General features: G+C 39.9%; 1 protein-coding gene and 2 long non-coding RNA genes across 26 annotated transcripts in view; 2 read left to right on the top strand and 1 right to left on the bottom strand.

Annotated features, from left to right (window-relative positions):
• The window catches only part of LOC310716846 (dynamin-2-like), a 43,784-nt gene extending 18,534 nt beyond the window's left edge, over positions 1-25,250 (top strand). For 5 of the 22 annotated variants that reach the window (XM_083524378.1, XM_083524376.1, XM_083524377.1 and 2 more), the window contains 10 exons: positions 2,955-3,041; positions 4,973-5,043; positions 6,232-6,280; positions 13,247-13,357; positions 16,118-16,227; positions 16,336-16,447; positions 17,510-17,674; positions 18,994-19,217; positions 19,315-19,551; positions 20,940-21,187. In XM_083524378.1, the coding sequence (XP_083380504.1) occupies positions 2,955-3,041; positions 4,973-5,043; positions 6,232-6,280; positions 13,247-13,357; positions 16,118-16,227; positions 16,336-16,447; positions 17,510-17,674; positions 18,994-19,217; positions 19,315-19,551; positions 20,940-21,009 (1,236 nt within the window). In that variant the 3' untranslated portion in view covers positions 21,010-21,187. Of the gene's footprint in view, positions 1-2,954; positions 3,042-4,972; positions 5,044-6,003; positions 6,043-6,231; positions 6,281-8,072; positions 8,085-8,275; positions 8,309-13,246; positions 13,358-16,117; positions 16,228-16,335; positions 16,448-17,509; positions 17,675-18,993; positions 19,218-19,314; positions 19,552-20,939; positions 21,188-25,022 lie in introns of those variants that run through there. The other 17 variants (XM_083524387.1, XM_083524372.1, XM_083524383.1 and 14 more) reach the window with 9 other exon arrangements.
• LOC310716992 lies at positions 9,977-16,111 on the bottom strand. Of its 3 annotated transcripts, none has more exons than XR_014530693.1 (4): positions 14,415-16,111; positions 14,078-14,380; positions 13,270-13,338; positions 9,977-10,138 (listed from the first exon to the last, which is right to left on the bottom strand). It is a non-coding gene; the product is annotated as an uncharacterized lncRNA (long non-coding RNA). The 3 variants fall into 3 exon arrangements; XR_014530694.1 differs by having other exon boundaries at positions 14,078-14,300; positions 14,707-16,111; XR_014530695.1 differs by having other exon boundaries at positions 14,078-16,107.
• A 1,103-nt stretch (positions 25,251-26,353) lies between the features above and the next one.
• Positions 26,354-27,170, top strand: LOC310716641. Its single transcript, XR_014530647.1, has 2 exons — positions 26,354-26,742; positions 26,798-27,170. It is a non-coding gene; the product is annotated as an uncharacterized lncRNA (long non-coding RNA).
• Positions 27,171-27,580: the final 410 nt, after the last annotated feature.

Here is a 27,580-nt window from a genome sequence, read left to right as displayed (position 1 = left end):
GCATGTCTTCCCTCACCACATCCATAAACCTCCTCCTTTGGTCTTTCTCTTTTCCTCCTTCCTGGTGGCTCCATCCTCAGCTTTCCCCTACTGATATACCCCATGTCCCTCCTCAAACTATCTCAGTCTCACCTCCCTCACCTTGTCTCCAAAACGTCCTACATGCTCTGTCCCTCTAATAAACTCATTTCTAATCCTGTCCATCGTCATCACTCCCAACGCAAATCTCAACATCTTCAGCTCTGCTACCTCCAGCTCCACCTCCTGTCTTTTAATCACTGCCACTGTCTCTAAACCATACAACATCTCAGGTCTCACCACAGTCCTATAAACTTTCACTCTTACTCTCACAGATACTCTTCTATCACAAATCACTCCTGTCACTCTTCTCCACCCACTCCACCCTGCATGCACTCTTTTCTTCACTTCTCTAACACACTCTCCATTACTTTACACTGTTGACCCCAGGTACCTGAACTCCTCCACCTTCTCCACCTCTTCTCCCTGCAACCGCATCACTCCACTGCCCTCCCTCTCATTCACACACATGTACTCCGTCTTACTCCTACTGACTTTCATTCCCCTTCTCTCCAGTGCATATCTCCACCTCTCCAGGCTCTTCTCCACCTGCTCCCTACTCTCACAGTATAGTGTAATGTAATTTAAGATAATGTAATATAATGTAAGAGAGTGTAATTTAATGTAGTAATAATGTGTAATGTATTATAATGTTATTTAATGTAATGTATCATTGATGCGTCCTGACCAATCAGAATCCAGGATTTAAAATGTATGTATTTATTCAAAGGAACCAACATAAAAGAGGGATGTTTTTATTTTCTTTTTAAGGCCCTCATTATAAGAAAAGAAAACAACAAACAAACAATAAAACCGAGAAAGTAGAGGCGTATATTATATAAACGATACCGATTAAACAATACACCAAAAACAATTTAAGAAAGTAAGGAGTTCATAGGAAAGTAATAAGAAGAAACCTCCCCCCCCCCCACCATTAATTTGCTATATGTGTGTGTGTCTGTGTGTGTCTGTGTGTGTATTCTCCGAACATACTACATATTTCTGGCTTGCAATAATAATTTTTATTCGAAACTGGTACAAAAGATTGGAGTCATGAGACGAATGGGTGTAAACAGAGTCAGTCATAATCCCAGCATGCCCATTAGCCCCTTGTGGAGTAACGAGATCTATCTGCCCCCTTGTGGAAACGGAAGAAACTGCATCCTGAACATACATACTGTACATAAACATACCGTAAATATATTTTTCTCCACGCTTGGGTGCACATCAAAGAACATTCCCATCTCTCTATTTTTCTTTCTTTCTTTCTGTTTCTCTTTCTTCTGACTAACACCACTTACCCGCAGCCATCACTCTCGCCTCCGGCAAACTATATTTGTGATCTTCAGTATCACAAATATAGAATTTTATCTTTGCTCATATCATAATTAAGATTTTATTTTTTAATTTTTTAACAATTATTTTGAAACACTTTCAACACATTGGATTCTGCTGAATTAGTGAATTAAAAAGTGATGTTTGTATTAGAGCTGCACAACATAAATATTTTTTTGGGGAGGGCAAAACCAACAACAATTTATTGGATACATTGAACTGAATTGTTTATTCCTTAGTTTTCTACATTATATGGCTGTATTTATTTAAAAAACTAATTATTATAATTTACCTTATACAATTTTTTTGCTTATTTAAACAGTCACTTTATATTGGACTTTTGCATACTGTGTTTAAATTAATAAAATAAATAAATAAATAATGTAATATAGTATAATGTATTGTCATAAATCTACTGTAAAGTAATGTAGTACTTAATGCAGTTATATGCGAAAGTGATTCTTCCAATAACTCGAGTAATTCAAATGCAAAAAAATGCTTCGTTTAGACCACTTAATTACACACAGAGCATTGTGTTTCCCCACGGACCATTATTACTGATGCATAGCTCTCTAAACCCTGGAACGCTCTGTACAGGTAAACACAGAAAACGCTGCAGAATGAAAAACGGAGGAAGGGGAAGATTCCAAAGTTTACCATAATTTCTAACTAAAAAAAAAAAAAAAAACACCATACAGTGTGTTTACCTTTTTTATAGGAAATAAATAAATAACCGATAGCTGCATCCCTGGAATATACAGTACATCCAGAAAGTTTTCACAGCACTTTACTTTTTCCATTTTTTATGTTTTTATTCCAAAATGGATTAAGTTCATTGTTTTCCTCAAACTTCTACAAACAAAACAAAACAAATGACCCCACTAATGTACATGTGATCTTTTTAATACATTTAGATTTCAAATAAAATTCTTTTATGTTGTCGTTACAGGGTTTTGTTTTTGGAATTTTGAGAAAAATAATGAATTTTTTCCATTTTGGAAAAAAACTGTAACAAAATGTGGAAAAAGTGAAATGCGGTGAAAACTTTGTAATTATAGAATATTTATTATTTTTTTTTATTTCATTTTATAAAATTTTTTAATCTCCTTTGTATTTTCACTTCATATATTATTTTACCTGTGCATCTTAGTTTATTCATGTTTTTTTATTTTTGTTTCTTTTTTATTACATTTTTATTACTATAATTTTACCACACTTTGCGCTACCAAAAAAAAGAGAAGCTTTGTCCAGGCCAGATATCGCAAAAGTGATTTCAGTGTGATGATTAGTGCAGCTCTAATACAGATTTATAAATAAATATAAATACCCAGCTGATGGTAAAAGCTTTGTTCTGATTGGTTTCGTGTGTGTGCCGATTGCAGTCTTCATTTGTGTGAACTAGATAATGCTGGTGGTTGGTTTTGGTTGTGGGCAGCTTCAACGCTTGGTCGCTGCATGCGCTTGTGTGTTTGTGTGTGTGTGTGTGTGTGAATATACAGTAAACACTGTATTTTGCAGTGTTGTGATGTTTGTGTCTGCAGCTGAATTCGTACCCCCGGCTGAGGGAGGAGACCGAGAGAATTGTCACTACATATGTCCGAGAGCGAGAGGGCAAGACAAAAAGCCAGGTAACACACACACTTTCTCTTACATAAGAATATAAAAAAAAAATAAAGCATGCAACAGATTTGAAACTGAAGTTTATCCATTAATTTAACTTTAGAATTATTCTGAATGAAAGGATCAGTCCCTAAAAATCTGAAATTTTATATTTGCACAAACTACTGTCCCCTATACGGGCTGTTTTCTTGATCACAACCCTAAAGCACTTATCATCCAAACTCTACATAAATAACTCCCTGGAGAACTCTTTCCCCAAAGGATGCCTTCAAAGAACTCTCTCTCCAAAGACCTTTTACCCAAAATAACTTTCTTCCCAGATAATGCCTTCAAAGAAAACCCTCCCTAATGAGCTCTCTTTCCAATAAGCTCTCTCCCCGAAGAACTCTCAGAGAACTCTTCATCAAGGTATCCTCTCCTTCAAAGGATTATTTTCCTTATCAAATAAATTTGACCTACTCAAATAAGCCTCCCCCTAAAGGATTTTCCACCCAAATAACGCTTTACCTAAAAGAGACCCCGGAAAGAACTCTCACCCCAAAGGATGCCCCGGAAAGAACTCTCACCCCAAAGGATGCCCCCAAAGACCTCTCTCCCCCAGAGGCCCTCTCCCCCTAAAGCCGCCTTCCCCCAAAGACCTTTCTCCCCCTAAAGCCGCCTTCCCCCTAAGACCTCTCTCCCCTAAGACCTCTCTCCCCTAAGACCTCTCTCCCCTAAGACCTCTCTCCCCTAAGACCTTTCTCCCCCAAAGACCTCTCACTCTCCAATGGCCTTCTCTCCTCCAAAGACCTCTCTCCCCAATGACCCTCTCTCCAATAGAGAACCCTCCCCTAAATGATTTTCCACCCAAATAACGCTTTACCTAAAAGAGACCCCGGAAAGAACTCTCACCCCAAAGGATGCCCCGGAAAGAACTCTCACCCGAAAGGATGCCCCCAAAGGCCCTCTCTCCCCCAAAGGCCCTCTCTCCCCCAAAGGCCCTCTCTCCCCCAAAGGCCCTTTCTCCCCCAGAGGCCCTCTCCCCCTAAAGCCGCCTTCCCCCAAAGACCTTTCTCCCCCATAGACCCTTTCTTCCCCAAAGACCCTTTCTCCCCAAAGACCTCTCCCTCTTCAATGGCCTTCTCTCCTCCAAAGACCTCTCTCCCCAACGACCCTCTCTCCAATAGAGAACCCTCCCCTAAATGATTTTCCACCCAAAGAGCGCTTTACCCAAAAGAGCCGCAGAAAAAACTCTCGCCTCAAAGGATGTCTTTAAAGTCCTCTCTCCCCCAAAGACCCTCTCTCCCCCAAAGACCCTCTCTCCCCCAAAGACCCTCTCTCCCCCAAAGACCCTCTCTCCCCCCAAAGACCTTTCTCCCCCAAAGACCTTTCTCCCCCAAAGACCCTTTCTCCCCCAAAGACCCTTTCTCCCCCAAAGACCTTTCCCCCTCCAATGGCCTTCTCTCCCCCAAAGACCTCTCTCCCCAACGACCCTCTCTCCAATAGAGAACCCTACCCTAAATGATTTTCCACCCAAAGAGCGCTTTACCCAAAAGAGCCCCAGAAAGAACTCTCGCCTCATAGTATGTCTTTAAAGAACTCTCGCCTCATAGTATGTCTTTAAAGTCCTCTCTCCCCCAAAGACCCTCTCTCCCCCAAAACCCTCTCCCCCCCAAGACCCCCTCTCCCCCAAATACCCTCTCTCCCCAAAGAACTCTCTCCCCATAGAGCTTTCAGCAAAAATAAATAACTCTTCATCAAGGTATCCTCTCCTTCAAAGGCCTCTGTAGAACTTTTTCACAGAAAGATCCCCTTAAAGAACACTTTCCCTGAAGAACTCTTCCCAAAAGGATGCCCCTGCAAAGAACACACTCCCTAAATAATTTTCTTCTCAAAGAACTCTTTCCTCAAAGTCTTCCCCACCCAATGTCTCGAGTCATTACAAATCTCTTGTTTACAGGTTATGTTGCTGATCGACATCGAGCTGTCATACATCAACACCAACCATGAGGACTTCATCGGATTCGCCAAGTACGTGTACTCTTTCACCTGTGAATCTATCAGCTTGCATACTACAGCTCTTTTTTTTTTTTAGTTTGTGAGTGTGTGCTGGAGGTTAGTACTGATCTTTATAGTCTGGAGTTCACCTTAAACCTGAACTAACTCCTTGCAGTGCTGATACCAACTGAGACAAATGTAAAAATGCTGTTCTGAATAATTTCAAACAAACACTTGAACTTTTTTGGACGTTCCAACAGTGGTTGAAAATATATTTTCACATGGAGGCGTGAAGGACCAGTGGGGTTCCACTGATCAAGATCCTGACTGTATAGATATCGGAAAACAATTGACTTCTTACTTTCTTTGTGATAGAGCGTTTCTCTCTTTCGTTAATATTTGGACTAATATCCTTGCTGAAGGGCTCCTGGTCCCACCAAGCTGCCACTCTTGGGCCTTTAAACAAGGCCTTTAACCCCCTGTGCTCCAGGGGCACCGTGCTGTAGTACAGTCTATCCTACATTTGCTCTGTCAACACATTTATCAATCCTAGTTTTCAGAAATGGTCAACAGAGCATTTGGACTAAGGTGACCCTGTAAAGTCAGCCTAAACCTATGAGTTTGGTTTTAGGATGTTGTTTGTAAATCAAGTGGTTTAATGGGGCATTAAAGGGAAGCACTAGCATCAGCAAGTGGCTTTATTAAGGATTAGCATCTAGCCATTTATTTTACCCTGTTTTTTGCATGGGTGTACCAAATTTTTGCCATGCTCGGAAAAGCCAGAATTAATTCATCAAGGGTCAGCTAACATGAACATGGTTTGTTCCAGTAACTTTGCACGGCTTTCGGTTGCTACTTACAACGTTGCACTTGTAGCATGTACAGTTGAACAGTGGCATAGTTTAGCAAGGTTGTGCGCATGCCCCGAGTGCGTTTGGTAGCGTTAGCGCTCACGCTAGCCACGTTAACGGTTCTCGTGACATCACATTTCAGTTTTGACCACCGGAGGCTGGATGATGGTACCCTTCCCAGGTACGACAGCGGCAGGTTCGAATTGTTCACAGCCTTAAAGTCCAGCAGTGCAGGTTTAGCTCATACTGTACATGAGTTTGCTTTTGAAATGTGCAGTGCAAAGTCAGGAGTAGTAATGAATTTAAATTCATTTGATTTTTGTCTCCTTTTTTTTATTGTATTTTTTTTTATCCTTTTTTATCAATCCAGCGCCCAACAAAGGACACTCGCGAACAAGAAAAGGCCGGTTCCGAACCAGGTACGTCCTGATGCACAGCTCTGACCCACGCTTTTTTATTACTAGTAGTTTTTATTCCTCTTATCACCTCTGCCTTTCACAAGTCAAGTCTACTTTCACCTGCGGCACTGACTATCGGCAACAAAACCTTTTCGGTGCGTCACTGGTACCACTGGTTCCTCTCAAGCCTGGGAAACGACAAGCTGATGGTCTGCCATAGGGCAATGTCTGGTGGTTTTTGAGCATCGTTAGGGTTTAGTTTCTTTAGTGTGTTCCACACCATTGGCTTGAGTCCGACGGTGTTGGCTGTTTTTCGTTCGATTTTGAGAATTAGAGACGGAGCTTGTCTGTAAGAAAGAGAACTCCGATTGGCTATTCAGGACCGACGAAAGCAAAAAGTAAAGAGGGAACTCACGCATTTAGTGCGGTTTCTCCATATCTGATTCTTTGTCTTCATCTACAAGAAGACGACGAAGGGCTGACAATGCCAGTGCCATTTGCAACTTAAGTAGATATGATTTTAAAAAAAAACTACCCGAATCCGTTAGAAATTTTTGGTTGCTTTTAACACAAGCAGACACAGAGGACCAATTTGAACCTTTGCTACTGGACTGGCAACCAATGATGGATCCAGTTTTGGGTTTGTCGTGCAGTGGAAAAAAGCCCATACACTTTGAAGGTTCTTCAAATTGTCCTTTTAGGGGGGTCCTCTAAAGGTTCTTATCAGAAGCACTTTTAATCCGGAAGATTCAGAAAGCTGTGAATGTTTAAAAGTACAAAGAAAACCCTTTGTTTGATACGTGCAAGTAGATTTTGTTTGTTTTTGAAAAACCAGACCCAAAGGACCATTGGTTGCTGTTGGTACTAGTCTTAAGCAGGTTCCAACAATCAACTGGAATCTTGGTAGTCTTTTTTGATGATGAAACTTGTTAAGTAAACAGTTCCTGTTTTCAGGTGCTGAGCTGGGCTATGGAATAAACCGCTACACGAGATAAAATCTTGTACCCTCAGTATTTCCCCGACTCCTGTCTCTCTGAGGAAGAAATGTTTGGACAGTTTAAGTCTGTGTTGAACCTCTGGAGGAATCCAATCCCTGTTAACCATCCAGAGAACCTCTAAAAAACCCTGTATCCCTCAGAATCCAAAACCTTTAGCCAATTTTTCCCACCATATATGAATAAAACCTTGACCACATTGTACACCCCGTACCCTTGCGGTTCCCACTCAGCATGTTTATGCCACATGGATTGTTCTGGCGAACACGTTTTTTTAACCACATCCAAAGCGGTAGCGGAGCACACTCACACCTCCGACTCACTAATTTAGCATGCAATGCTCAACAGGCATGAACGCACAAAGACCTGACCAGTATTCTTCTCTTTATTCGCAACGTGTTATGCTTGAATTAACTCTTTTTGTTCCTTCACAGTCATTTAAAATGCGCTTGAAGTGCGGCAATGAAGCAGCGTTTTAGATACATGCAAGAGTTTTCAAATTGCAAGTGAATCTAATTGCATGTACTTATGTTTTCTTGCTCTCTCTCTCTCTCTCTCTCTCTCTCTCTCTCTCTCTCTCTCTCTCTCTCTCTCTCTCTCTCTGTTTACTTATATACATGGGCTCTTGCTCCTTTTCCTCCCTCTGTGTGTCCTCCTGTTGTCCTGGGATGACATGTCCTTCCCTCGCTTTTTGCTCGTCCTCGGACTCGATTTTCCCCTCCTTCTCCTAACCTAACCATTCCCCCTCCTCTCCCCACAAACCCCACCCCCCCTGCCCATTATTTCATTCTTTCTTATATCTTTACCCATCACTGCAGGGTGAAATACTGGTAAGTACCCCCTCTCCCCGCACGAAAAAAACAAGATTCGCCCGGTCAGGGGGTCACCAGGGCTCAGCTAATCAGGAGAACCGAGGCTTCGACCGTCAACCAACCGGTTTTTTCGATCCAGGGCACTCCGTTTCTTGTTTCTTTTATTTATTTTTTATTGTAACCGAAAGAACTTTTGTTCTGTCTCGCAGCTAAGCGGATTTGTAGAGGGAGAACCAGAAAAGGTACCCCACGTTTCTTCTTACGCTTCAATTGGCGGAAAACCAGGGGGGTTAATGATTCCGATCGCCGCTACCAGTAATCGGTAACGGCCGTAATTCTGCTCGCAATGAAGTGCCTGTTTTTCTAACACACACGAGTCATTTCAATACGTAAATAATTAAGCATGTTTACGCACTAACATAATGTCCTATTGATGTATTTTTATCCTCTTCTTTTTTAAAGAAGCAATCCAGCATTTTTTTATGTAGTGTTTAGCCCTTGTGTAGAATTAATATATAACCCTGGTGTATAGACCGTTCTTCTGAGCTCCATCAGAGAGGAACTGCAAGAGGGGCAGGTGATCACCAAGATCAAACCATGTGGTTAAAATGTTTCTCCAGTAAAAGTCATCGTGTCCTTTTAAACTTTTACTTGAGTAAAATCACAAAATTATTTGCCTGCAAATGTACTGAAGTATCCAAACTACTGATTTATTATAACTATAATGTTCCTATTATCATTTTTATCACAAGACTCTTTACTCTTTTCACCTCAGTTTATGTGTAAAGACTCGAATGTGACTCTCAGCACACTGATCTATTAATAGAATGATATTAATGACTCAAACACTGTTTGATTTCTATTACAATCATCATGAGTTCATCATTATTTCTCTCTAAATGTTTTGCTTGATGTTGAACTGATGCTGAACTGTATGTTGGTGATCAGTAGATACACCAAGCGCCGATCAAAGCAAGTTTATAACGGAGCGTGCGCTCGATCTTGAGCGTTGACTTGCTTCTAAAAAACGACTGATTTCTCAAAATTAGGTTAAAAAAGTGAGATATTCGACTTGCAGTGAAGTTACAGTCTTTCCTAATGGAAATACTTCAGTGAAGTAGAGATACGAGAAAAAGCTACTTAAGTACAGGAACGGATTACATTTACTTCATCACTGTCCAGCACAGCGAAGATATTTATAGTTGCTCTTGAGACGAGAAATTCGTCAGTCCGAAGAAGAGTTAACAGAATTTAAACCGGATCCTTGAACCTGTATTTGTTTGACTCGACCTAAAATATGTCTGGCAACAAATATATTTTGGCAAAAAGATGTAAATCAGGATCTCGAATTTTGTATAGACATTTCCCACCAATATGTAGTTCCTCTCCAAACTGTTAACACAAATTTGGAGGTACACAATTGTATATGTCTTTGGACCTGTTCCAAACCTGCTCCAGCCTGACCCAAAGTGCACAAAGCCAGCTCCATAAAGATTCACTTTACACTGGTTGGATGCGTTTGAAAGATCTTGAGTTGTCCACTGTAGATCTTCTGCTGAGGTGTCCACAAACCTTATTTTCGAAGTGGAGGCACAGCAGAGTCTCGGGATTAAAGTTGAATTTCCTGACCGAAGAATTGTCCTTGTTAATATTTAGCTTAAATCTGGATTCTCGCAATTTTTTTTTCCGCTTTGGAATGAACTCGTGTGTTGCAAAAAAAACATTAAAAAAAATATCTTGAGCTATAATACTTAAAAAAAAAAAAAAAAAAAAAAAAAAAAAAAAAAAAATGGGATGTAATTGTTTTATTATATGTTGTATTGTAATTTATATTGTACTGTTTGCAAATCTTTCCCTATTGGAAACGAGAAATGGTTTTCCTCAGGATTCAGAAATGAGTGAAATGGGGAAAAAATGCTGACGCTTCTTTATTCGTAGACTTCGTTCATTTTTATTAGAATATATTAATTAATGAATAAAAACGAATGACTGAAGCCTCGGTCGTCCTGGGGTCTGGCTGAGTGCTGGAGCTCCTGCAGGGGGCGCAGAGTTTGCCTTGTGGAGGAATGGGTCTGTGGGCGGGAAAAGGGGGTGGGGCAGATGAACAAAAACAACCAATAAGGAGGCAGAATTTTACATCCTGATCATGTTTGTGGCATTTACTTGTGTGTTATCACATCTAATAATATCAGTATGCAGTTGATTCAACTTTCACTTTTTATCCCGTTATAGTTACCTTTTAGGTATAAAACAAATTCTCACTTACGTTCTAGTAGCTATAAATGCCCTATATATATATATATATATATATATATATATATATATATATATATATATATATATATATATATATATATATATATATATATATATATTTATTTTTTTTCATCTTGATCACTGTAGCTGCTTTATTTAATCAGATTTTATTTGAGGGGTTACTTTAATTATAATTCTTCTTATTTATTGGATGATTTTTAAACTCTTTTTCTAATAAATAATCGTAATCTGGGGTTTCGGTGAAAATAAATATAATGAATAACATATATAATCCAGTTTATATCATTTATTTATGGTGAAGGGGAATTTGTGTGGTTTATGGTAAAATAAAAATTATCTGATTCAATTTACTTTATGGTTTTGTGTGTGTGTGTGTGTGTGTGTGTGTGTGATACTGTCCCTCAGTCCCAGTATCATTGCAATACTGTCCCTCAGTCCCTGCATCACTGCGATACTGTCCCTCAGTCCCTGCATCACTGCGATACTGTCCCTCAGTCCCTGCATCACTGCGATACTGTCCCATACTGCAACACTTTCTCTTAGTGCAATAATATTCACCAAAAGCACATTTCACTTTTTATTTCTCTCTCTCTCTCTCTCTCTCTCTCTCTCTCTCTCTCTCTCTCTCTCTCTCTCTCTCTCTCTCTCTCTCTCTCTCTCTCTCTCATATTGTTCTCCTTTTCATTTTCATCTCTTCATGGGTTTTTGTTCCTGTATTTAAGGGGGTTTGTGAGAGTTTCCTCACCAAGGCAAACCAGTAATATGGGATTTTTCCGTTCTCTTCTGTACACAGTTTGTCCTCTGCCTGCTGCTCATTTGTTTTGGCACCCCACTGTTTTTTTGTTTTATAAAGCACACAGGATGACAGGGAGGTGAAGGGGAGAGGTGCTGGTCTACAATTTACAATTAGACTCTGAATAAGACCCGGCTTTAAAATGTACAAACTCGATATGATGCTTTTGATCAATTGATAAATTAATTTACTAAATAACCTTTTGTATTGGTTTTTTTTTTTTGGGTTGCTTATATTTCATAAAAAATTTTATTTAGTTAGTTATAAACTTTTTTTAAATGATTTTTGGAAATCTTTTGTTTCATTAAAATTTTATTATTTTTATTTTATTTGTTTATTCATAAATTTATTTAGGGTTGTTTGTTTCTTTTTGTTTCTTTTTACCGATTTGTTTGTTTGCCTGTTTATTTTTCCTCCTGTTTGCTGTTTGTAGCTCACATGAATAACCCAGATTGAGATCACAATCTCTCCTCTTCTCCTTACTTAATCATTAGTTACTAACACCTCTTTTTTCTCTCCTCCTCTCTCTCTCTCTTTCTCCCTTTCTTTCTCTATCTCTCTACCTCTATTTCTATCTCTGTCCCCTCTTTCTTCTTTTCTTTTTCTCCTCTCTATCTTTCCCTGCTCTCTCGCTCTCTCTCTCTCTCTCTCTCTCCCTCTCTTTATCCTTAACTTCCTCTCTCTCTCTCTCTCTCTCTCTCTCTCTCTCTCTCTCTCTCTCTCTCTCTCTCTCTCTCTCTCTCTCTCTCTCACACGTCACTCTAATGCTGTAATTCCGTCACTAACTTTATTACAGTTAGAATGCCGTAGCGATGATCCTCACTAACCTGCTTTATCTTTTAGCTTTTTACTCACTACTTACACCTAACAGGCTCCTCGCCGACCCCTGACCTTCTCTCCTCAGACCTCTGCTCAGTCTGGATGTCCACACACACACACACACACACACCTCTTTCTGCATTTTGTGTTTTTTATTGTTGAGGATGAGTCGAGCGTGGGAATTCCAGCTGTAACCTCGGCAAGGACACGTGATCACCACAAAGCACAGAACGGTTCACGTTTCAATACAGACGATCCGTTAGTAGACAGTAGTGCATATAGATATGTGATATGGCCAAAAGTATTAGGACACCGACTCTCTTTCAGCCATGTGTCAGTAAACATTTGGCCATATACTTAGCAATTTAAGAAACGATTAAGTTGAGAGTGAAATCATTATATACTTAATTTAATTATATATTTCATAACTATTAAATAATAGTTTATTTAACTAATGTATGTGTGTGTGTGTGTGTGTGTATATATATATATATATATATACACACACACACACACGTTAATGTGATTATATATTTATATTGTAAAAAATAAATTACGCACAAAGCTCAATTTCAGCGTAGACCAAAAGTATTCTTTAAATTTGTTCTCTATAAAAGTGAAGTATGTATTTGTTTTGTTTTAAAATATGTAGATGGTTTAAAAAGATGTTATTTATTTCTTATTAATAACAGTGATAATTATTTAAATTAAAAAAAAAAAATTATTCTAAGCATTTATCAGTTATTGCATTTATTGCTTTGTTGGTTTTCCCAAATTTCTGATGCCCATTCCTTTTTTTTTTTTTATATTCAATAAAAATAAATAAATGTTTTATTTATTTAAATAAAATTTAAATTGTTTTTAATAAATATTTAAAAATGCAATAATAAAACCTAAACAAATAATAATAATAATAATATACTGTATTTTAATTGGAAAGTTCCACGGAAAACTATAAATAAATCCACTTTTATGAACAATTATAAAATAATAATAATAAAAAAAGTACTTTATATAATAATTTGGCAAATTACGCAGATCAGATTGTTGTTCATCAAACACACTCATGTTCCTGTACAGGTAAGTAAACAGGTGTTTACTGTGAGTCTGTGAGTTTTCACAGCCTGAGATTTGTGTGTGTGTGTGTGTGTGTGTGTGTGTGTGTGTGTGTGTGTGTGTGTGTGTGTGTGTGTGTGTGTGTGTGTGTGTGTGTGTGTGTGTGTTGCTCAAGACAAATAATAAATGTCCTCTCTGCCCTGTGATGTGTTTCCCCTCCCATCCCTCTGCTCAGGTGATCCGCAAAGGCTGGCTCACCATCAACATCAGCTTCATGAAGGGAGGATCCAAGGAGTACTGGTTCATCCTGACAGCTGAGTCTCTGTCCTGGTACAAGGATGAAGAGGTGAGGCTTTAAAATGTTTCCATAACAAATAATAATAAAAAAAAAATTTAAGGCTGGAATTATACCAATCTTTCTTCTTTTATTATTATTATTTTTAATAATTTTTATTATTTTTATAACTTTTTTTAATTAATTAATTTTATTTATTTATTTAATATAAATCTTTTGGGGTTTTTTTTTCTTTCTTTTTTCTTTTATATTAACACCCCCCATTTTGTGCCACAATTAATTTATTTATTTAATCATTTCTTTATTTATTTACCAAAAGAATCTGTTGCAGTCATAAATCAGAAACATCATAAAAAATGTTTTTATTTTGACTTTTATTTTGCTTTTTAAGACTCCTGTATATGTGCTATTGTTTTTCTAAACGTTACACGTTTCCAGCTGCAGTATGTTGAAATGTTTCTAGACCTGTAATTCGTCACACGTCATTTCTGAAAACACTAAATTCTGTGATTTATTCATTTTGTTTATTCTAAGCTTTCGTTAGATTTTAATTTTTATTTTGGCTCCTAAACCTCTGAATTCAGTCAAGTCGATTGCTCTCGGTTTTATTTGCGTGCATTGAGGCCCCTCCCACTTTTCCAGACAAGACTCCGCCCAAGGAACTGATCATGAAAAATGGCAAAATTCTAACAGATTTATTTCCACTTCATCACTGCTGTATGTGGAAATTATTTTCTTCTGATTGATTTGTTCATGATGCCAGACTTGTACCTGTGTCCCTCTGTTCCTTTGTGTCCCGAAGCTAAAAAGTTGTAGCCTTTTCTCTTCTGATGTGTGTGTGTCCCAGCCCAGCCTAACCAATGTGCGGACTACTGTTCAGCTTAAACGTAATGAACAGGTAGTCTGAACACTGGGCAGGCGAGGGGGATGGGGCAATACCGGGGGGGTCAAAATCAGGCAGGCGAGCTGCAGGTCACTGCCCTAGACGCTCGGCCTGGTGAAGAGGAGGAGGAGAAAAAGAGAGAGAGAGACCCAAGAGTAAACATTCAAGCCGGCCATGTTGATATGATAAAGCTACACACACACACACACACACACACACACACACACACACACACACACACACACACACACACTCTTATGCGCACACTCTTTTCTTAGATAATATTCAAATCAGACATCAAAATCGAACTTCAATCAAAATCAATGTTACTACAAAGGAATCAATGTAACTTCAAAGTAATGAGGATCAAAATAAATGATTCATTCGATTCAAAATTTGCAAAATCAATGTACTGCCATACAATATTGGAGTGTGTGTGTGTGTGTGTGTGTGCACGGAAACGAGCAACAGATTTTTCTCTACACTGAAATGTTCTGCTCTAAAATAAAACACTCACCAGTACATTCCGGAAGAAGTGTGTGTGTGAGAAAGTGTGTGAGAGTGTATATCTCTCTCTCAGGCTTTTCTTTACACACACACACACACACACACACACACACACACATACACACACACACCACCAGTTTCTTAGTAAAACTCCAGAGTTTTCCCGTGTGTCCATCTGAGAGCTTCTGAGTCGCGAAGAGAAGGACGGCAGCATGCGGCGGGAGCGAAGTGACGTGGCAGGCGGAGGAGACGTTCCAGTCGGGATCTGACTTTGGAATTTGCAGGAAATCGGACTGGGTTACTGGGGAAAGGGGGGGGGTCTGTGTTCTTTTGGAATGATGTAACTGTTGGGGTAGCTTTGTTCCTCCCCCTCGTTCTCTCGCTCAATATCTCTCTCTCTTTCCCTCTCGCTCTCTTTCTCGCCGTTAGTCCGTGTATAAATGTTTCCAGATGCTTTCGCTCACCAACTTCCCCTCCCCCGACGTTTCTACTGAACACTCGCGCGCTCACTCTCACACTCGTTTTCTCCAACGTTCTCCCTCTATCTCCCTCTCCCCCAATGTTCTCAGCTCTCCTTCGCTCTTATCCTTTAAATTCTAAACGCTTTCTGAGATGGAGCTTCATGAATCCCATACTACAGAACCTCGATGAGATTGAGATCTGTGGAGCTCAGAAGCAACTCCGTCATGTTTCTCAAACCGTTCCTAAAAAAAGATCACAAGCACTTTACTTTAGTGTTACCTTGAGGTGCGGGTGACTTCTGCTTGAAGGCCAGGACATGGTTCCCAGGACCACCCAGAGCAATACACTATCCCCTTGATGTTGACTTCACCATGATGTGATTCATCAGACCAAGCCTCCCAATGGTCCAAATGGTCCAGTTCTGATGCTCACTTGTACAGAATTCGGACGATTCTCAGCACCCTGGTTCTCGAGCCACTCTGCAGCTACACACCTATACACCAAGCGACGTGTGGTGTGGTGACTCCATTCTTCCAGAGCCAGCATTAGTTGTTTTATCAAATTTGTGCTGAGAGGGATCGGGCATTCTAGCTTTCGCTCTCCACACGCATAAAGAGTCCATAGCCGTGGTTGTCCTTTATTTTTTTTACTGTCTTTTGGAGATGCTTCAGCCATTATAAGTGGTCCTCGTCACCCATTTTTCCTGCTTTCTACACGTCAACTTTCAGAAAATCGCAAATTGGATTTAGAGCCTCTTAAAGGGCTGTCGAGCGCTCCCGATGTTCTAATAATTCAAGATTGACAAAAGTGTGTGTGTAAACAGAGAGCGCAGGTGTGTGTTTGCTCTGCTGCACTTTGGCTCTATGTTGCAATGAGATGTTGAGCACAAACGCCACTGTGACCACACAAAGGGTTTTTTTTTGTGTTATAACCTCTCTGACTGTGTCTGTGTGTGACAGGAAAAAGAGAAGAAATACATGCTCCCTCTGGACAACCTGAAGATCCGAGACGTGGAGAAAGGCTTCATGTCCACCAAACACACATTCGCTATCTTCAACACGGAGCAAAGGTCTGAGTTAGTCCTTCATGCCTGTGTTTGACCCTACTTCTGTGTGTGTGTGTGTGTGTGTGTGTGTGTGTGTGTGTGTGTGTGTGTTAACGTTCCGTGTGTTCCCAGGAACGTTTATAAAGACCTGCGGCAGGTTGAGCTGGCGTGCGATTCCCAGGAGGACGTGGACAGCTGGAAGGCCTCGTTCCTCCGAGCGGGCGTGTACCCTGAGAAAGATCAGGTACTTCACACAGGAACTGGTGTGGCTGCTTGAGAAGTTTGTGACCATGTGGTTTTGTGGAGGTGTGAAATTCAGCTACAGTAGTGTTGATAGTCAGGTACTGATGAGAAGGTGAGGAGGGTGGGGGGGTGCAGACAGCGTGGAAGGTTCATCTCAGAGGTGTTCAATAGGGTTGGAGCTCTACACCAGGAGATCTTCCACTCCAACCACAAAGTTGTTTAGTATGATGTTGTAGGTTGAAAGTTTAAAGGTCCCCTGGTGGTCTAGTGGTTAAGATGCAGCGCTCCCACCGCTGCGACCCGGGTTCGATTCCCGGTCAGGGAACCATCCCCAGCCACTCTTAGTGCCGGTCCCAAGCCCGGATAAATTGGGGAGGGTTGCGTTAGGAAGGGCATCCAGCGTAAAACATGTGCCAAATCAAACGTGTGGAGGATCCGCTGTGGCGACCCCTAACGGGAGAAGCCGAAAAGAAAGTTTTGTAGGTTGAAAGTTTGTGAAGGGGTTCATCGGGGTCGTTTTTTTTGACATACGAATACAATCCAAAAATATTTACAGATAAATCGCAAAATGGCGATATGACCTAATTGTGAAAATGTGAAAAATCCCGCTTTTCGAAGCGTAGAAGTTTGTGCTCATCCATCGGCCAATTCCATATATACTCTATAGTTCATACATTACTGAAAATAGCTAAATTCTGTTCTGTAACGTTAAATTATCACTAAATGACAGTAAACTACCCCATACTGATCTCCATTCTTAAAGACCTGGTGGCTAGGCTTGGCCTTGTCTCCACTTACCATATTTTCAAGTTACGATGGGCTCATCAGAAAGCATCTCCATCGTAGCCGCGTGTGATTTATTTGGGTTTATCAGCGCTCACTGTGCACAATGAAACGTATAACAACGCAGCTCAGCCACTGCAGCTCATCAGCCAGTTTAAATAGTATAGGGTGCCATTACTTTCATTGAATGTCAATTCTCAATAATGCATCTCCTTATAAGCGTGTGTGTGTGTGTGTGTGTGTGTGTGTGTGTGTGTGTGTGTGTGTGTGTGTGTGTTAGGTCGAGGGAGATGAAGGAGCTCCAGTGGACACCTTCTCCATGGACCCTCAGCTGGAGAGGCAGGTGGAAACGATCCGTAACCTGGTGGATTCCTACATCACCATCGTCAACAAGACCATCAGAGACCTGATGCCCAAGACCATCATGCACATCATGATCAACAGTGTGAGTGTGTGTAGGCGGTGAAAAAAAGGATTGGGCCACGCTTCGGTTTCAGTTTGAGTGCGTGGGCTTTCAGAATGACGGCCGCATGGAAACATGAGAGTTTGCTCATTTCTCAATCTCTGCCCTCTCTGTGAACACTGAATCCACACCCGGTTCTTCTGCTGATGTATGTGTGTGTGTGTGTGTGTGTGTGTGTGTGAGAGAGCCTTTCCACATCGTATTGTTGCCTTTAAGAGAAACAGAGAGCGGGAGAAACCGAAAGGAACGTAGGCAGCACGGCTCATCAGCGCGATCTTCTGCGTTGTAAATGAGTTTAGTCATTCTGGATGGAAACTACACACTCGCTAGAACGTCGCATCCGCACGCACCTCCGATCCACAATTACCCTGAACCGTTTAAACAAGTGTGTGTTGGGTTATTATTAGGGGCCTAACAGGGGGGAATACAAAACATAAAATTGCTTTGTTCTTATTATTATTATTATTTTTAAAACAATTTCAAATAAAATGGCTGCTTGGTTAAATAATATTTTATAAATAATAAAAAAAAGAATACAATGTAAAAGAATACATCAAATTAATGCAATACACTTTTTTTTAAACTGATATTGATCACATTGAGTTATCGATTAAATTGGCACATTAATAATGAATGAATTAATTAAAAAATGTAATTAGTTTACATTTGTTGGACTCCATTTGTGTAATACAGATGTGTATGTAAGTGTGTGTGTGTGTGTGTGTGTGTGTGTGTGTGTGTGTGTGTGTGTGTGTGTTTTGCATTTATTATTTAACTTGATCTACTTAACTGTTCTATTTATTTCAGCAGACTTTTGCACAGGCGCAAAACAAAATTTCGCAACGCGCTACAGATCGTATTTCCGGTACGGCGCGAGCCACAGTGACACTGCGCTAACTTTTTAGTTTCTTTTTTTTTATACCCCTGCTATTGTTGTGTAGGTCTTCAAGTTTAACCATGATAGAAAGAAGTTATAATAATTATACATTTTATTTAAAGGCGCCTTTTATAACACTTAAGGACACCGTACAATTATTCATAAAATCAAGACAAACAACAAACATCAGCTGTTTATTTGTTTAGATTCCCCCTATAGGTCATGATATGGTATCCCAGCGGGTTGCCAGATTGTTGCCAATATCATGTCGTAGTATACAAGATGGTTGCAGTGGTGTTGCTGTGACACTCCAGAGGGACACTGTGGCATTGCTACATTCCACGTGGTTGCTAGGGTGTCGCTAGGCCGCTGCTATGGTCCAAGTTTTCCGATCCTTAACATGTTCCTCCTGGTTGCTTCTCAGGCGAAGGACTTCATCCACTCGGAGCTGCTGGCCTACCTGTACTCTTCAGGAGACCAGAACAGTCTGATGGAGGAGTCGGCCGATCAGGCTCAGAGAAGGGACGAGATGCTGCGTATGTACCATGCCCTCAAGGAGGCGCTCACCATTATCGGTGACATCAGCACCACCACCATCTCCGTGCCTGTTCCTCCGCCTGTTAACGACACCTGGGTCCAGGAAGCCAGGTCGGTGTCCTCGTCTTTATTTAACATCTGTTTTTACAGATCTTTTTTCTTTTCCCAGCTTATCCATCTGACACACACCTCTGTCCGTCATTCACAGCCCCACCCCACAGCGAAGGCCAACCCCCACAGCCCTGCCCCCTAACAGACCTCCGGCGGTGAGAGGTCCCACTCCGGGGCCGCCCCCTCTAAACCCCTCCCCTGCTTTTGGTGCGCCGCCCATCCCATCCAGACCGGGACAGCCCATGAACGCCTTCGGGAACAGCAGCCAGGACCCATTCAGTGCACCTCCTCTAGTGCCTTCTCGCCCAGCACGAATCCCTCCCGGGGTGCCCAGGTAAATACCTGTGTGGGGGGTGGGGGGGATTTCCTTGTGTTTTTTATGACAGCAGGAATCTCTCCGAATCAATTGTAACATCATGACTCGCCTTCCAGCCTCTCTTTCATTCTTTCCTTTCGTTTTTTGGGCTTTTTTCCTACTTTTTCACTCGCTCTGTTATGACTTGAGCTCCAGTCAGAAGGCATCGTGAGTAGATTGAAACACGCAGCATCGTGCAGTAACCGTGACAACCTGAGACAGTTTTGTGGACGTATGAATAACAACTCCACTATATTTCTATTAAAATGCAATATTTTTTTACATTTCTGATGTGAGAACATTCCGTTTTTGTCCCACGGTGATGTCACAGGTGGACAGTGTCGGTACCGACCGGAAATGCGATTTCCAGATTTCCAGTCTACATTAATCCGGATAAATTTGAAAACGGCGTTCTTGGCAAAAAAAAAAAAAAAAAAAAACCCAAACGCATCCACACTGAAACGTCTGAAAACACTCACGTCCCCGAGCAAAACGCTTCGACCCGCCGCACTTCCTCCCGCCGTTTATTTACTTTCCGGATCTTTGAAACGTCGTGGCAAAGACTAAAAATGCGTCATTGTTCTCGGAAGCCTCTCAGCGCTGCCAAAAGATCGTCATAATCCCGGACCTGCACAGCTGTGATCGGATGTTATGTTTTGAGGCTGCAGTTGCCGTGACAGTGCAGCGCCCCCTACCATGCGACTAAACATCAAACTCTGACATACATCAGAGATTGTAATATAGTTATATATTGTTATAGTTAAAATTAAAAATCATTATTTCAGATGTTACATATGATTTTTAAAAAGTCTTTAAGGAATTCTGCATATTTCAGTCTGGAAAAGTTTGGAATTTTGAAATGAAATATGTGTAGGCACCCTGAATTTCTTGTCAAAGTAGAAATTCCTGACAATGACAAGCATTGATGTAATAAATAAATATAAACATCATTTTATTTCGGATTGTGTCGATCAGTACAGTGTTATAAACACCTGAAACTTTTTTTTAGACACAGTTCAAACCGTGTTTCCGGTTTGAATCAGGATCCTTGGATATAATGGGAACAAAGTCCCAGCATGCAATGCTATGCTATAGAGGGTAAAAAAAAAACAATCCTGGTTCTAAAGCCGTCCTGGTTGTTTTAGAAACGTGAACTTCTGCTTCTGAAGGAGCAGAAACACTAAAGTGCCGCCGCATCGCATCTCATACACAGGAAAAAGAAAAAATCTGTTGCCTTCACACCGGAACAGAGTCTGACTTTTCTTTGTGTACTTTCCTTTTCTCTTTGATCTCTCGCTTTCTTTAGTTTCTTTTTCTCTTGGTGGAATGTTCTCTGCTCATCCTTTCTCTATCTTCTCTCTCTGCAGCCGAAGACCTCCTGGTGCTCCCACCCGGCCCACTATAATCCGCCCTGCTGAGCCCTCCCTTCTAGACTAGACCTACACTACATTCACACACACACACACACACACACACACACACATCTGTGAATATGGGCCAACAAAGAGAAATCGGGTGAACTCGAGAGCGGGGAAGGAGGCTGCCGGGTTAGAACACTGTGGATTTGTATCTGTATCTCCACGCTGACCAATAAACCATCCAGCTGTTTAGTTGATTCAGACTGTTCTCTGATATTTGGATAGAAAACGCTGCTAATTTTCTCCTGTAGGCACAAGATTAAAATTCCATATACAGGCTGTACTGTTAGCACCATCAATCAAACCACTATAAAAAAAGAAAAAAAATTTGCTTTATTTTTTTTTATTTGCTCAGTTGCTCTCCAGGGGGCGCTGTTTCAACCGTGCATCCACAAAATTCTTTTTTTTTTTTAATTCTTTTATTTTTTTTTATTATTATTATTATTATTATTATTATAAGGTAAAGCAGTTTCCAGTCGTTTAAAATGAGTCGTTTGTTCCCCTTCCCATTTCTAGCACATTAAATACGTTTTGTTTTTTTTGTTTCCTTCTATGTTGACTAACATACAAAGAATTGAAGATGGTTGCATTTCCGTCCATTTCCCGCTTCGACGTAGTTTCAATCCGGATTCGTTTCAGGTTAAAGGGAAAAAAAACAAACAAAAAAACGTCAAGCACGAATGCCGTCGGTTAAAAAAAAATTCAATTCCGTGATTGTGCGGTGAAGTGGGAGGAGTTTTGTCTCGGCTGGCTTTGCGTCTCAGGTTTTCCCCGCCCTGACTGGTTAACATAATTTAGTCACATGTATAGGATTTAAAAAATCGCATCTCTCGAATGCCTAGCGGTTATTTTACACCAGTCAGGGGAAGGAGGGGAGTTGAAGAAGACGTACGAAAGATGAGGTTTAAGGGTTTTTTTTTCGGGGTTGTAGGTGCTAGTGTGCGATTTGATATCACCTTCCAGATTTTTACAATAAATAACCTCAGCTGTCCTTGTTAAGTTATTTAAGTCGCAAGGAAGGAATTTGAAACAGCTGGCACATCTGGATCAATGTTGTTATACTTTGTTTCTTTTTTTTTTTTTTTTTTTTTTGGTTGTGATATTATAGTTTGGTCTGAACTAACATCCCCACCACACACACACACACACACACACACACACCCCATTCAGGTTTGGAGGGTTTGTTTGTTTGTTTATTAAAAATAATGAATCCTTTGATTATTATAATATTAATAATAATCCAGATAAAGTCTCATGGATTCGACGGCATGGTGAGCCGTCATAACCAAACCCCAGTGCATTTAAGGTTACTAATAAACAAATTAATAGGGCTACGGGGACGGATTTGGGGAAACACACACACACACACATATATATATATACACACACATGCAATTTGATTTCTTTTCTATCTTTTTTTCTTTTCTATTTTTTGTTTGTTTGTTTGTTTGAGTATATTATTTATAACCCGGGCATTTGTCATCAATTTCTTTTTGTTTCCGAGATCGTCAGATTGCGCAGGGAGGCGATGCGTAACAGATATAAATAAAAATAATGATATATAATAAAAGAGCTCCAGGAAATGAAACGCCGGTGTGGGTTTTTGTGGTGTTGGGTTTTTTATTTAAACGGATCGTGCGGTGTGTCGGAGTTGATCAGGACGGTGATTAATGATTTCTGGGTGTTTTTTTTTTCTTTTTCTTTTATAAATAAATTACGATTTAAACTCTGATGTAGAGATGGAGGACAGGGAAAAGGGGGCGTGTCTTGAAAAGAGAGAGAGACGGAGATACTTTGAGGTGAACTCCAGAAATCCAGGTCCATATACATAATTTGGATCAAAGATTACTGAGGTCCTAGTGTGTGTGTGTATATATATGTATGTGTGTGTGTATATATACACACTTTTATACACACACACACACACACAGATGACCGCTCCATGTCTAGTTCTCCTGTATGTTTTTGTTTTGTTTTTCTTTTTGAAATCAAACCTTGTCAAGTGCCTCTGTAGCAACGAATGCACTTTGATCAAATGATCCACGGTGGAAAATTGGAAGAGAAAATAAACTGCTAATAAAGAGGTATTGTGTACAATAAAAGGGACTTCCTGTGGTGATTGGTGTTTCCTAGTGTCCTTCGTTTCCTTTCTGTCGCCTCGCCGCAAAGCTCTCGGTCTGCATACCACGGTTTCCACGCCTTTAGGACTTGTCTAGAGTGTAGAAGTCTGTGTGTCCTTAGTCCCGTCTTTATTATTCTGCTGTGGGAAAATACTAAACGACAAGATCAAATACGACCTCGTCTGGAGTTGAGTATTTTCTGATCACAGCGTATCACAATTTCTTTGATCTTTTTATATACTGTCCTGTGAACAAACTACCGATTTATATTCCACACCAACTAACTAACTGTCACTTTCAAATTTTTTATTTAATTTTTTGCAAATTTGTTACACAAATGAGTCATCAAGCAAATCATCCAGGGTCCTGAGGGTGCAAAGCATCCTCGGATCCTCACACCACCACCACCATGTTTCACTCTTAGTATTATGTTCTTTTTTTATATATACAGTACAGACCAAAAGTTTGGACACACCTTCTCATTCAAAGAGTTTTCTTTATTTACATGACTATGAAAATTGTAGATTCACACTAAAGGCATCAAAACTATGAATTAACACATGTGGAATTATATATGGAATTATATACATTACAAAAAAGTGTGAAACAACTGAAAAATGTCATATTGTAGGTTCTTCAAAGTAGCCACCTTTTGCTTTGATTACTGCTTTGCACACTCTTGGCATTCTCTTGATGAGCTTCAAGAGGTAGTCACCTGAAATGGTCTTCCAACAGTCTTGAAGGAGTTCCCCGAGAGATGCTTGGCACTTGTTAGCCCTTTTGCCTTCACTCTGCGGTCCAGCTCACCCCTAAACCATCTCGATTGGGTTCAGGTCCGGTGACTGTGGAGGCCAGGTCATCTGGCGCAGCACCCCATCACTCTCCTTCTTGGTCAAATAGCCCTTGATGCCTTCAGTGTGACTCTACAATTTTCATAGTCATGAAAATAAAGAAAACTCTTTGAATGAGAAGGTGTGTCCAAACTTTTGGTCTGTACTGTATATATATATATAAAATTCTGTGTTTGTTTTTTATGCCAAATGTAAGCGTACTTTTGCCGATAGAGAGAGGGCAGGTTTGGGGAGCTTCACTGTGCAGTATTAAAATTGGCTTGATGATCCGAATCATTTAAATGTGTAAAAAGGGGAATAAACAAAATACTTTATCACAGCACTGTACAACTTTTCCATCAACGAGACAAAGGCGAGTTGAACTTCATGCGAATATACATAAATAAACACTGGTTTCAAAAGTATTGGGACACCTGACTTTTCCAGTCATATGAGGTTCTTCCCCTAACAAAGTTGAATGTGCACAATTGTATCGGACGTCTCTTTACCTTTTTTTTTTAACTAGGAGACCCAAACCTGTTCCAGCATTACCCAAAAAGCACAAAGCCAGATCCATGAAGATCTGCTTTCCATTGATTGGAGTGGAAGATCTCGTGCTCTTGAGCTCCAAATCCTTTTAAACACCTTTGGGATGAATGTGAACACCGACTGCACCCCAAATGGAGTCTCAATGTTGAATGAGTTGTTCTAACAGGACAGTCAGGTGTCCACAAACTTTTCTCAATGTAGAATATTTGAGAGTGTTTTTATCAATATTTACCAAGTGTTTTAGTGGTAATAATTGGACTGTAGGTTTTAAGAATTTTTAAGGTCAGTAAAAGTCGACAAAAACATTCGACTTCCTGAACGAAAGATAAAAAAAAAAACACTGACTTGCTTTTACAGCACACGTGGTCAAACGTGAAAGTAGGTCGCTAACAGACTTGATCTGAAACAAACCCACGAAATGGTAACACACACACACACACACAGACATATCGGGAAAAAAAAAAGAAAACAGAATCTCAATCTGTGTCTCCACCCTGCTCACTCTTCGTCTCGTTGCGCTTCTTCTCAAACAGACGTCCAGCTCCACGACGGAACCAGTGGTGACCCCGGACCCCCAGACCCCTCTGCGACTCAATGCATCGTAGGACGTGAACGCTGAAGTTGTTCTACACATTCTCTCTCTCTCTTTTTTTTTTTTTATTTTAATTTTTTATTAATTTTGACTTTAACAGTCAAATAACTCTGATGTAATGTTTATTCGCAGATTAGTGATTTCTCACCTCGTCACAAAAAAACTCAGAAATGACTTTTTTGTTTTTGACATCGTACTTTATTACAAAATATTTTGGTTTTCTTTACATTCATAAGAAGAAAAAAATAAATATATATATATAAGAATAATTTGATATTAATAGAAATGTAAAAAATAGTAAAAAAAATGATGAATAAACAATTTATTTGATTAAGAAATTTGAAAGAGAAGAGAATAGACAATTGGGAAGAATTGAACACGTATTAACGGAGAAAAAAATACTAAAACGTGAGTCCGTGATTCTGATAGAGTTTAGAATAGAAGACTAAACATTACAGCACAGTGAAATGCTTGCTGGAAAGATTAGGTCTAAAACGTGCAAATTGTGCACGAGTCTGCATTATCAATGCGCCAAGCAAGATATTTTCCCTGTCAATTTATTAGGAACGGGGTTTTTATATTCTACACAATCTTGGGTGGTGAGGAAAACAAAAACCATCTAGTGAGTGACACGTCTGTGTCTGGTTGCTACGGGAGATCGGATCGAGTTGATAGGAATTTGTATTAAAACTCAAATAAATAAATACTAGATTTTTCCGTCTCTCAACAAAACAGCTCAAAGTTCAACTCTATGACATTTACATCACCTGAGGCTCAACGGACTGCGGAAAAAAACATGAAATCAGGTATTTGTGGAATAACCGATTAATGGCAACGCTGAGATCTCGAATCTTCCATAACACTGATTACTGACAACAAGAATGTCTTTTTTTATTATTTAGTTTTTTATCTAAAATATGAATCTTCATGAGAGACGCTAATAGATTTTTTCAGCTAGGTGGTGTGTGGTGCTTTACTATTTGTATTGTTTTCAGATAAATACCTAAAAATTACATCTATAATACATTATATGGGACACCTGAGCATAGGATCCATATGTGCTTCTTTCTGAATATCCTATTCCACTGTTATAATGAGCTCCGCTCTACTGGAGATTTGAGTGAGATTCATTCATAAGGCTTTTAGTAAAGTCAGATACTGATGTAGGTGATGTGAGGAAGCCTGGGGTGCAGTCAGCATGAAAGATTCATTCTTGTTCAATAGGGTTTGGATCTCTATAGCAGAAGATCTTTATGGAGCTGGAGCTGAAGGGGAAATGTAATGTTTAAAGACGTCGTATACAATATGCGCCTTTGTGGCAAAGGTTTGGGAAAGAAGCACATATGGCCGGAAAAGTCGGGTGTCCAAGTACTTTTGGCCTATTTTTATTTAATTTTTTTGTTAAAACAATGAAGGAAATTGTGTTTTTTTATTATTATTATTATTATTATTATTATTATTATTTTTTAATATACACACTATATTACCAAACGTTTGCGGACACCTGGTCAATTCTCTCCACTCTTCTGGGAAGATGTTCCACTAAATTTTGGAGTGTGTTTATGGATATTTGTGTTCAGCCACAAGGAAATTATGAAAGGCAGGTACTGATGAAGGTGAGGAGACCCGGGGTGCAGTCAGCGTTCACATTCAGCCCAAAGGTGTTCAGTAGGGATGAGATCAGAGCTCTATAGCAGGAGATCTTCCTCTCCAAAGCATGTAATCCAGATCTTCAAGGAGCTCACTTTGTGCCATGCTGGAGCATGTTTTGGGTTTCCAAGTTCAAGTGAATGCGAAATTTGATTATCCTGCGTCCAAATACGTCCAATACAATTGAGCGCCTCCAGTTTTGTGGTACCAGTTTGGAAAAGAACCACATACAGCAGGAAAGATCCGGTGTCCCAATACTTTTGGCAATAGAGTGCACATTGACAAATATTACTGTAACATTATTTTTGTTCATTGGTTATTGATACGTTAAATTTTCTGCATCAGCTTTTTTTTGTCTAATGAAATGAATTCAATCCTGAGGAAAATCATAGTTTTTTTTTAAATGACAGCTAATAAACGTGTAATTATTCAGTTTGGATTCTGCGTGAATGTAAGTTATTATAAAGTATAAAACTAGACCACAATGTGTATAGGAAATGACTCATATTATGTCTCTGACTCATATTACGTTATTATTTAAGACTAAATATCAGTCTACCATCGTTATGACGCCACGTCTACATCAATATTAGTGAGAAACGCAGTAGAACAGTGAGAATGAATGTCATTATTAAAGCAAGAAACCCATTGAACACAATTCAACACGTCTCCTTTCACTGTAGCCACAGCCGCACCTCCCGCATGCATCATCTCTAGCATATTAAAACCCCCGTAGTCCTCGTAGCCGATAGCTACCATTTCATAAAATAACCCCGGGTTTTTTGTGCAGTTTTTCCGTGCAATATGGTTTTCCTGAGGGATTCTACTTAAACGTATGAACGATGCATA

Source organism: Silurus aristotelis, assembly GCF_946808225.1.
Source record: "Silurus aristotelis genome assembly, chromosome: 21".
NCBI classification, from domain to species: Eukaryota; Metazoa; Chordata; class Actinopteri; order Siluriformes; family Siluridae; genus Silurus; species Silurus aristotelis.
Note: the sequence above shows the minus strand (reverse complement) of the source record. Positions and strands in the feature narration are given on the sequence as shown.